This window comes from Octodon degus, unplaced genomic scaffold (genome assembly GCF_000260255.1).
Source record: "Octodon degus isolate 3935 unplaced genomic scaffold, OctDeg1.0 scaffold00053, whole genome shotgun sequence".
Taxonomy (NCBI): domain Eukaryota; kingdom Metazoa; phylum Chordata; class Mammalia; order Rodentia; family Octodontidae; genus Octodon; species Octodon degus.
Window position 1 is genome coordinate 12,578,344 of NW_004524629.1, and position 11,939 is coordinate 12,590,282.

The 11,939-nt window shown below is 46.1% G+C and overlaps 1 protein-coding gene across 2 annotated transcripts in view; it reads left to right on the forward strand.

The window, feature by feature from the left end:
* Arhgap31 (Rho GTPase activating protein 31) overlaps window positions 1–11,939 on the forward strand; it is a 133,169-nt gene that overhangs the window by 114,527 nt on the left and 6,703 nt on the right. The window contains exons 9-11 of one of the 2 annotated variants that reach the window (XM_004633322.2): window positions 204–266; window positions 2,506–3,081; window positions 9,761–10,035. In XM_004633322.2, the coding sequence (XP_004633379.1) occupies window positions 204–266; window positions 2,506–3,081; window positions 9,761–10,035 (914 nt within the window). The remainder of the gene's footprint in view (window positions 1–203; window positions 267–2,505; window positions 3,082–9,760; window positions 10,036–11,939) is intronic. The other variant, XM_023717604.1, reaches the window with a different exon arrangement.

The window sequence follows — 11,939 nt, forward strand, 5'->3', positions numbered from 1 at the left end:
AGAGAGAGACAGAGAGACAGAGACAGAGAGACAGAGACAGAGAGACAGAGAGACAGAGAGAAATGTTTGAAAAGGATATACTATAAATGCTTGAAAAAACTTTTTAAAGAAATTTCTCTTGTGTGCTTACAGCCTGACCTATTTATTCTGAATCCTAGCTCTTAATATGCATTCATCAGGGATATTTTCTCTTTTGTCTTTAGTGGAAAAGGCTACTATCCGGCCAGCTAAGAGCATGGACTCGCTCTGCTCAGTGCCTGTGGAAGGTGAGGCTTTATAGTTTCTGGGCACCACAAGTAGGGGACCGGAGCTCACCCCACACTTGCCAGCTGTGCATCTGCAGTCACGATCACATGTGGCCACCAGTCCCGATTTCTCCCCAGACCTACCCCAAACTGAGGCTGTCTCATAGCTAAGGCCATAACCTCCCCTGCTGTGCCACCCGCTAGGCCTCAAGAGCCTTCATCAGTCTCCAGCCTTCTTGTAACCACAGCCAGGAACCAGGATTCCTTTTCATTGAAAGCTGAGCCAGGTAAAAGAGGCAGAAGAAACTTGTCAGGAAGAGCCAAACATCGGTTTCTACCTTGTTGTCTTTCCCATATACCTCATAGTTGTCTGTATCAGTAAACACTGGTTAGGCACCTATAGTGTGTCAGGTGAGCAGAGTTGGTGCACATTTCCCTTGTTGGCGTGGGTGTGTGTGCAGCCGCAGCTTCATAGGCTGTAGCCACAGCCACCAAAACAACACATAAGCACATTTGTCCTCACAATGCTTGCATTAACAGCTGACTTGTCTGCATCTCACTCTTCCTGTTAAGCATTTTTTTGTTTTGTTTTGTTTCCTATTAAGCATTTGTTAAGCAACTAACAAGTTACAAGGCAAAGGGCCTCCCTGAATGCAGGGTGTTTAAACTCTCTTACAAGGTGTGATCAAAAACTATGGTGATGATTTAAATATTAAAAAATCACATTGTCACTAATCATTTTCAAAATACTCCCACTTGCTCCAAACACACTATCCCATCATTCTTGCTGCTTTCTGAAGCAGTTCCGGAATTCCTTCTCCATGAGTGTCTTTAGTTACACTATCCTGGCACTTAGAGGTCCTGAATCAAATCAGAACATTTACCTTTCCTGGTCATGTTGACTTTGGGGAAGAGCCAGAAATCACATGATGCCAGATCCAGAGAGTGAGGTGGCTGACAACACTCCGTGATGTCTTCATGAACCTGCCTTCTGGTTGGATGGCCCTTAGCTATGGCATTCACTGGATTGCTGATTAAACCCATAAAGACATTCATGAGAAGGGCTTCCAGAACCACACAAGGAAGTGGCCAGAAAAAAGGGACAGTATGTTCAAAGCCAAGGAGAGTATTTTGGAGGGGGAAAAGTGGCAAAGTATCTGCTACTGTAATATTTTTTACACATTTTAAACATTTACTGTATGTTTTGACCCCCACTTGTATATTTATTCTATAACTTTATGATCATCTAAATACAAGGCATTTTTCTATTTGATAAATGAAGCAGTCTGAGACAATATAGGAAATATTTAGAACACTTTACAAAATTATGTACTGCAAATATGTACTAATGAAATTTTAAAACAATATTTCCAAAGGTGTGAAATACTCAGTGAGATCCTTTTCAGCTGTCTTGATACTTTTAGCATTTGTCTCTCATTTATATCCATCCACTGGCTTTGGTTGTGAAGCCTCTTAGGAAAGTCCTTGCAGGGCATAGTATGCCGGGATCCAGTACCTGTGACTTACATGGATGCCAGGTGGGTTACCTAGTCTCTGTCCCAGCTTTCTCACCTGTTAAAGGAGATACAAAGAATTTTAAATAAAGTATTATGTAAGATGCCACATAAGATGCTGCCAAATTCATGGCAATTCACATGTCATCTTTCAGCCTGTTTATTCCCATACAGAGGTCTCCCCTGTTCGCCTTCACTTCTAAATCAATCAAGGACTTGCTGCTCACTACCAGGCTTTCTAACCATTACTTACTCACATTCCTGATTTCTCATTCTCTGAATCCACAGGATGAAGTAAGGGAAAATGCAGAAAAGGTCTAAGAGAGAGTAGCATTGGTTTCCTTGGTGGGAAATCAAACTCTGGCTAGATCTGCCTGATAAAGTTTCAAAATGAAACAAGATTCTGTTATTTTGCTCTTTGCGTCATCTTCATTTTGAGCAAATGCCGTTCTGTGGTCTCCTGTCTGCCAGTGTTTTCACTGTCTGCATTTAATGCTTGGTAGGTGCTCTCCCCACGGTGGTTAAGACACACAACACGACAGCAGTGGCCAAAATCTGTGCACACGAGAAAATGTTTTCTCCTTTGTCGGCCCAGTGCTACGTTCCCATCTTCCTTAGGCTGCCCCTGTGCTCACGAGAGTGCCGCAATTTCAAGACGCTCAGCTGCCCCGAGCCTGCCCTTCCTGGAGGCCTGCGCTGTATGCAAGCCTTGGATGCTGACCAATGTGCCTGTTCTTTTTCACTAGGAAAAGAAACCAAAGGAAATTTCGGTCGAACAGTCACTACTGGTGGATTTTTCATTCCAGCCACGAAATTGCACGCGACCAGCACTGGCAGCTCCTGTGACCTCAGAAAGCAGGAGAGTGAATGGGGCCAGGAGGGGGTGCCTGCAGGGGCTGAGGGGGGCTTTGACATGGGGGGTGACCGAAGCCAACTCCAGGGTGCTCAGATCCGGGCCCCGCCCGAGCAGCTGAAGGTGTTCCGACCTATCGAGGACCCTGAGATAGAGCAAACAGCCCCAAAGATGTTGGGGATGTTCTACACCTCGAGCGACAGCCCCGGCAAATCCGTCTTCAGCGGCAGCCTCTTCCAGACAGAGCCCTCACCCCACCATCAGCGCAAGGCGCTCAATATCTCCGAGCCCTTTGCGGTGTCCGTGCCTCTCCGAGTGTCTGCGGTCATCAGCACAAACAGTACCCCGTGCAGAACACCCCCCAAGGAGCTGCAGTCCCTCTCTAGCCTAGAAGAGTTTTCTTTTCAGGGCTCAGAGAGTGGAAGCTGGCCCGAGGAGGAGAAGCCACCAGGAGCCGAGACTTCTACAGGTAAATGAGGGGACACGCTCTTTTTCTACAGCAAGAAAGAGAAACCAGACGCTGCAAGGTAGTGTAACCAAGTGGTTTGGACTGGGGGCTCCACAGCCAGACTGAGCACAATTCCAGGCTGTGCCCTTTGGCTGCATGATCTTCAGCATGTTGACATAACCACCCTGTGCTTCAGGCTCTTAACCTGTTACATGGAAACAAGAGTGTTACTAAATGCACCTTCTCCTTAAGTTTGCTATGATTGTTAAGTTAGTTAATACATGTAAAGCTCTCAGAACAGTATGTGATACACGGTTAGTACTTAATGAATGTTATTTATTTTCTCAGAAGGCAAGAGGAAAAGTGCAGAATGGAATGTAGAGCTACAGAGCTGGAACAGAAGGTTCAGCTCTTTCAGAGTCATTTATTCTTAATTCATCTATCTCTTATTTGTACCTCATATCTGCAGAAGAACGTGGCTAGCAAACCTAGCAATGAGATAGAGCATTTCCTGTCCTGTCAGCTTGCTATGCAGCACGGGCTCTGATTGGCTGTGCTTGAGTCACGTGTCCAGCCTTGGCCCAACCCCTGTTGCCGGCTATCGGGTAGTAAGAGGGGTTGGGCCAAGTCTCTGGGTTGTGCCTAGAGTAGTGAAGGGCTCTTTGATCGCCACCCCTACCTGTGCCACCAAAAATGGAAAGAGACAAAGCCCCAACGGAAATGATGGCTGACAGTAAAATGCCCACTTGTCTAATTGTGAATTAGGACTATTTCTGGTTTTTGTTTGGTTTTTTTTTTTTTTGGCAGAACCGGGGATTAAACTCAGGTCCTTGCGCTTGCCAGTGAAGCCTTTATTCCACTAAATCATCTCCCCGGCCCGTAAACTATTTCTGTTTTAACTGATATTAGCGAGCTTGTTGCAGTATGTTGGTACTTCAGTGCCTTCAGCGCTTTGCTGTCAGGCATGTCCTAAGTGTTATATGGGTGTGACCTGAGGTCTCCTCATAACAGTCCCATAAAGTGTTATTATCCCAGCTTCATTAGAGAGGAATATGTAATTTGCTCAAAAATTCATAGGAAGTGGTAAACACAAGAATTTTAATGCAGATTTTTTTAAAAAACAAGTCTTCACTTGTAAGCACTCCGTCACACTCCCCAATGTGCTTACTACAAGTTGTGGAGAAAAAAAGATTGTTGATGCTCAGTCCCTTTCCCCAGGGAGCTCACCACCAGGAGGAGAAACTAGAACTGCACTGATGCAGCGCAGGTCAGCCTATGGAGCACGCAAGCGCCTTCACCTCGTTTCTGGATTGAGGGAGGACTTAGGTATCGGAAGTCTACGCAGGGAGTATCAGAAAAGACTGAAGGGGAGAGAGGAATCCTCCTAGGAGAGTTCTATAAAAACTTAAAAGGAGTGACATTCAGGCTGCGTCTTCATAGATGGGTAGGATTTTTTCTGTGCAGAGAAAATGAGAAATGGCATTTGGGCCTGACAGGCAACTGGACATTGCAGAAAGTGTGTAGGGTTTGAACATCAACTGGGCTAATTCGGATCCCTGCTTTACCACCTTTTAGCAGTGTGACAGTGGGTGAGTGGTTGCTATCTCAGAGCCTTTCTCCCATCTATGAAGCAGGGGAGACTTCTCTCTCAAAGCCCTGGGATCTGAGAGCATAGATCTGAATGAGGAAATGTCCATGAAATACCTGCCTGTGGTCTGGCTCACTGCAGGTGCTCTGTAAGAATAAGCTGGCTCCTTCTCACCTTTGCCTTCGTGATAGGGCCAGTGAGCCAAAACTCAGGGACATCGAGTGACATCCTGTCTGGAAATGGTCCTTGGGCAGAGCAGGACAAGGGAAAGAGGAGAAACAGAGCCTTTCTGGAAAACAGGGCATCCCAGGGTAGTGAGATAGCTGCTTAGGCAAGCACGGGGACTGGGGTTCGATCCCCAGCACCATGTGCTGCAATGGCCCTGTCCCCCAGGGGCACTGAACTAGCCATCAAGTCCAGGTGTGGTGGCACGCACCCGTAATCCTAGCACTGGGGAGGCTGAAAACAGGAGGATCACTATGAGTCCGAGCTGTGTAGTGAGATCCTGTACCAAATACATTAAAAAAATAAAAATAAAAATAGGGCTTCCAAAGGCTTGGTTATTATCTCCAAAACAGAGGGTATCAGGCTGCAAAGTCTTGTGGAGACAGTCTCTCTTCTGTGTTTTTCCCTGACAGAAATAAATAAGAATATCAAGTCTACATTAAATTTGGCCTGGGAAAGACACGAGTGTGGACTCCTGCCCGTCCTCCTGCCTGTATTTGTTGGGGAGGGACAGAGTAAGGGGCCTTATGCAGGCAGCCATGCAGATCTGGGACAAGAGGCTGAAGGGCGATGCTCACCAGAAGACACCAGGACAATAGGGCCCTCAGCCTTCTCTCTTGACAGGCTTATGCCAGCTTAGATTTCTTCTCTTCCCCCCATCATCACTTCACCTTCATGATGATATATTTTTCTTTATGCAGTAGCAGTGGGCAAAAGAAAAAGAAAAGTTTTCCAGATTACCTCATTAAAATTTTTAGTCAATATAATTAAGGGAATTTTTCTACTTTGGGCCAAAATAGCTGAAATTTCAATGTGACCTCAAGGAAAAGCCATACAAGTAGTGCAGCTTAATTAAAGTGTTTATAACTACATTATTGACTGTTTCAAATTAAAGGGCTAATCAGTGTCACTATCTAATTTGCACCTGATTGAAGGCTATGCCCTGCTAACCTCAGCAGGGAGATAAAAGCATCACAGACTCCCTTTTGCAAGGGAAGGGAGACATACCAGCTAGCTCAAAAGCTACAAGGACTCTGCCTCCCCTTCTCCAAATGCTCATTATTACAACATCGGAGTAATCATAGTGTCAAGGAAACCTGACAAATGAAAATCTACAGTTGCCCTAGTAGATATTGGGAGTTGTTTCATTCTTTTACTGAAGCACACAACATCGAAAAAATGCTGCCAAGAAGATAGCTCAGGGGCACAGTGCCTGCCTGGCAAGCACAAGGTCCTGAGCTCGATTCCTGATACCAAAACACAAATTCTTTCCCAGTATTGTTTTTGGAGCCTTGTTTCATGAATGGTCAGAGCAATTCAGAAGCAGAACATAACTCACAATAGGGTGTTTTAAACAATTTGTTTAACTGTAGCACTCTAAACTGCCTTCCACTTATTTTGATGCGTCTCTTTCCCATGGTGATTAGCGGATCTTTATGCCAGTAATAGCTATTTCCTAAAATGTGGCCATCTGGGCATACGCCTGTGTCGTACCTTCACCCATGCCCACAGAATTCTCCTGATCTGTATTGGTCACTGGACTCAATACCCCAACAACCAAATTCCAAGCCATGGAAAAGAGGAGGAAGCCAAACAGCCTCCCTCATAGATGTAACATCAAAATTGCACCTGTCACTTCCACACCACGCTGTTGCCAACGCTTGTCTTCCACAGATGCACCTGCCTTCAAGGGGAGCTGAAAAAGGTGGTCACTAGCTGGATAGCCACATGCCCAGCTGGAACTCAGGAAGTGAGGGGAGTTCCAGCTCCACACAGAAGAGGCTGATGCTGAGGGACAGTCCGTCTCCCTGCTCACTCACCTCCTGGTGGGAAGCCTTCCTGTGGTAGCTTGGAATCACCCACCATATCTGTCAAAGCTGGAGGTCCTTAGCAGGCAGCTTCCAGGGATAGATAATGGCTCTGTCTTGAGGAACAAACCCTCAGATGGAACCAAGAACATGTGAAAATAGGTGACCCAGGGATGCAGCCCACACAGATAATAACCTGTGCTGCTGCAGGAGAGGAAGACTCCAAAGAGGTGGCATAAGGTGTGTCCCCAAAGAAAGGATTCCATTCAGATCCCAGGGAGAACTAGGGCAGGGGACAGCAGGCCTGTGTGTAAGAGAAGAGCAGACATGTGGCTGACCTTGCACACCCTGGTGGATGCTGGCAGTGAGGGAGCAAGGGAGAATAAGATTACATTTGCGGCCAGCTCTTCCCTCCTCCTCACACCAGAAGCCACGTAAAGGGGTCAGTCAATGAATAGAAGACCTGAGTGCTACAGAAAGACATACCAGCAACTATTAGATCTACACAGAATACTTAAAATGTCATGTGTGTGTGTTTTTAGTAAGGGTCTACAGGGTCTCACTACATAGAACAGACTCGTAGTGATCCGCCTGTGTTCAGCCTCCCAAGAGCTGGGATTACAGGGACAAGCCAGCACACCCAGTCTCATCAAATGTCTTTTTAAAAAACTAATGCACCTGCCCTTCTCCAGAAGTCTCACTTTCAAGAATTTACCCTGAATAAGTTGTTGCACAAGTCCAGAGCAATGTGGGCACATGATGATGTTGCTCTTGACAATAGCGAAAGGCTGTGTGTGCAGCGCCCCCCACCTGCCCTCCCACGGTGCCTCTGAGGGGACCATTTCCCTGCTTACAGAAGGCAGGAGGAGTTTCTCTCCAGTATCTACCTTGTGTTTCTGGTTTCCTGTGCCAGGGCTTTTCTTGCAGGTAGAATCTTACTTAGCCCTTTCTTGGGCCACCTTTTAGTACAGAAGATCAAGTGGGTCACTCAACCAGCACAAACCCAGAATCTGTGGACAAATGACCCAATCTCACATTTTTCTGAGGGGTAGCTGAGGGGCACAGCCACACAAGGCCATGGTGGCTTGCAGTGGTAACAGGCTCAACAACATATTTTGGGTGACTTCTCTCCGCCACCGTCTTACCCCCTCACTCCTCCTTCCAGGTACTTCCTTCCAAAGAAGCTGCCTGCTGCTCTGACTTCATCTCAGGGTTTGCTTTGAAGGGATCCCAAAGCAGGGCTCACCCTAAAGAATAACCTGTCTCGGGGGCCAGGGTGATGGCTTGGTGGAATAAGTGCTTCCCTGGCAAGCACAAGGGCCTGAGTTCAATCCCTGGTTCCGCAAAAAAAAAAAAAAAAAAAAAAAGGAACCTGTTTCCCTTTAGACTAACGTGGCCTGGACTTCAAGATACATTCACTGAAGATGTGCAAAACAAAGAATAGCACAAATATGCTATATTTTGTGTCGTAAGAGTAAGAAATAAAACATTACAAATGCCTATACATATACAAAAAAAATGCACTGAAAAAAACTAATGAAAGCAATCATGTAGAAAGGATAGTAGGAATGTTGATCAGGATAGAAGCAACAAGAATGAAAGAAAACCTAAAGAATGGCTTTTTATGTAGTTTTAATTTTTCCACTCTGTACCTGTTTTACATATTTGGAGATTAAATTATCCAGGCATGGTGGCATAAACCTGTAATCCCAGCTAGTCGGGAGGCAAGAGGATTACAGGTTCCAGGCCAGTGTGAGCAAAATAGTGAGACCCTGTGTTAATATGGGTAGAGTACTTATCTAACATGTGCAAGGCCCTGGGCTCATTCCTAAGAACCACAAAAATTTTTTTTTTCAAAAAATAATCCTAAGTAATGGATAAAAGAAAATGGTATTAAAGTTAACTCCAAAGCATTGTTAATCCATTCATCAAGATGCTGCCCCTATGGCTGGCCAACCTGCAGCAGGTTGGCATCACGGTAAACACTGGGAGCTAAATCACCAGATTGACTAAGGGCAAAGGGCAGAGTTGTTGTTGTTGTTCTTTTTGCAGTACCAGGGATTAAACTCAGGACCTAGCACTTGCCAGGCAGGCACTTACTACTGAGCTATCTCCTTCCCAGGGTTCGTTCTTAGTTTACCAACTTTTCTGAGTTTGCATCGAGCAGACCGAGCTATGTGCTTTGCCTGTGCTACCTCCTTCTTCCTCATCTGGCAGTGCAAAGCATTCCATGAGGCCACTATCCTAAGATGATAAGATTCATTGAGAAACTAGAATTTGACAGGACACCTACTTCATGCCCTTGTAAACAATGGCATTTGTTGAGGATCTGCTGGTGCTGAGCACTGTCTGGGCATTTTGCTTAGTTTTTATTCTACATCCTTTTCTTGTACAAGGTAGAAGGGGCCCAGTTTGAGGTCTGCCTCCTTCTTGTGTCAGGTGCTCAAGACAGGAGTTTGGTCACTTCTGCTGGATCTGAATTAATTTGGTGACCCTGAGAAGTGTCAACCATATGACCTCTCTGCAGCTTGGTACAAATAGCAGACTTTTGTGGTCTTGGGCACCCAGGTTGACTTCTTAGGGCCAGAGTATTTATTTGTGAAGTGAAATGCTGGGCAGGGGCAGGAGCTCCTAACTATTGACATTTCAGGCTGGATAATTTTTGCTGCCAGCAGGAGTGGGGGCACTGCTGGAGAATATTTATTTAACAGCATCTTTGGCTTTCAAGCTGTAGATGCCAGTAGTGACCCTCACCTCTCCCAACCCTGGGACAACCCAAAATAGCTCCAGACACTGCCAGTGTTCCCTGGTGGGGGAGAGATGAGTAAAATGACTCTTGGTCGAAAACTGCTGGACTGGACGATCTTCCAGCTCACTCCTTCTTTGACAGTCTGGGACTCCATGACCTGAGATCAGGATACTGTGGGGAGAAGAGGTTAAAGACTGAGGGGCAGTGAGTTGGGAGAATCCCTCGTTCTTATGAGGCAGGGCCAGGAGGCAGGTTGGTGACTGTATTGGGGACAAATTGTCTGCCAGTGAAGTTTGTGTACATGAACTGATCCCTGCCACCCCCTCGCAGCCCCTGTTAAGAATGCCATTCCGGAGGATGCCTCACGCCAACCTGATGGCCAGGCAATGGCAGGATGCAGCCAGCGTCTTTCCCTGGAGCCGGCTGCCCATCTGGAGAAGAAAACTTCAGAAGCTGACCTGGCCTCACATTCAAGGGAATCAGAAAAGAGAGCAAAACCAGAAAAGGTGGAGGAGGAAGACCAAGGGGCCAACCCAGTGGGGGCCACTGCTCCTCCACCAGAGAGCCCTGGGGCCAGAACTGAAGCTGCATTTCTCCATGAGACGGTAAGGGGGACTCACATATGCTCTAGCCATGTGCAGTCTTCTTTTTCCTGGAGGTCTTGGTCCAATTTAAAGTAGGTTTAAAAGAATTGGTTTCTGCCAAAGAAACTTGGGGAGAGTCACTTCTAAGCAGACCTAGAATTTCTATTTTGCACTGGGTTTTTCAGGAGTCCAGTGACAGAAAGGAGCTGTCAACCTGAGACCCCTCGTAACAGCTTCAACTCTTGTTTCTGACCTAGAGTCACCGTAAGCCAGTGATGTATCCTTGAGCTGTAATGATGTTCAGTCAGTGGCCACATAAAACTTGTTTGTCTTAGCCTATGCCTAATATGATGCTCATCCTGAGAGCCTGTCTTCTTTTCCCAGACATCCTGGATGGCTGGTTGTCTAGGCTTCCTTCTAAAGTCTAGGAGATTTCCAGGGTCCACCTCTTCTAACTGTGGCTCCTGGAGACATTAAAAGACCATGCCAGAGCTGATGGAACCTTGTCCTCTTTAGAGCTGGAATTTTCCAAGAAGGATTTTATGAGCTGTTTTTACATAAGGTGTGGGGAGGTTTCCTGGGGACACTCAGGGAGGAGTCCCACATTTGGAAGGTGGCTCTGTAGAGTATGCCAAAGGGAAAAAAGGAAGCTCATTGCCTTTTAATTTGCTTCAAAGACACGTGTTACAGAGGCATTGCTGGAAGTTAGGGCAGAGCTGGGGCCCCCTGGTGGCCAGGAGGACTGAACGAAGGTTCCTATAAGACCTGGTTGCATTTGTAGAAAGAGAAGGATGCAGAGATTTTTGTGGGAATTGCACTCTTATAGGAAGGACCAAAGTATGAGTGGCATTGTTTTGAGAAGCAGATGAAATTAGTGCTGGAAACACTAGGCTGGATTCAGAGGACAAGTAAAGGCATCCATTCCTTCATTTAAAACATGTTAAGCTAGGTGTGGTGGCATATGCTTGTAGTCCCAGGCTATTTAGGAGGCTAAAACAGGAGGATTGCAAGTTCCAGGCCAGCCTGGGCTACATAGCAAGACTTTGTCTCAAAAGAACAACACAGTGTGTCAGATACCCACTTTGTACCACTCTGTTGAGCACTAGGATCATTGCAATGGACAGGACTGTCTCCATCCCTACTTCCTTAGAGCTCAGTCTAATAGGGAAAAGTCATTGAACAAGAAATTTCCAGGGTGCAGTGGAAGTGTGGAACACAGCATACATTATAGGAAGACCTAATATAAGCAGAGGGAAGAAAATTGTCACAAGAGCCAAGACAATTAGTCTTGATTGACAACTTGATTAGTAAAGCACACTGCTGAGCATGTTTCAGTGGTCCCAGGAGGTTGACTTTGGAAACTACATCTGGTCTGTAGTCCATTCTCTCTCTTTGTCTCTCTCTTACTCTCTCTCTCTCTCTCTCTCGCTCTCGCTCTCGCTCTCGCTCTCGCTCTCGCTCTCTCTTGCTCTCTCTCGCTCTTGCTCTCCCTCACTCTCTTTGCTTCCTGGCTGATATGAGGTAAGCAGCTGCCCTTCCACCATGAAGTTTCTCCTTAAAGCCAGCCAAATATTGCCTGAAACCACTACACCAGCAGCAAAATTAAACCTCTCCCCTATTTTGTTGCATGTGAGGTATTTAGTTCCAGCAACAAAAAGTTAATTCAACCAGAGGATTTCTCTGAAGAATAGATACATAGGTTGATAACTTGCTGAAAAAAAGGGGATTAGGGGTGTATTTCCAAGCAGAAAGAACAAGATATGCTATTAGTCTGAGTTGGGAAAGAGCCTGACATTCATAGATGGAACAAAGCCAGGAGAGCAGGCTGGAGAAAGTGTGGCTCCCTAGTGGCATGACTGCCTGGAAGGGTCTGGGGCTCAACCTAAGGGTAGAGAAAAACCTATGATATATTCAGAATTTGGTCC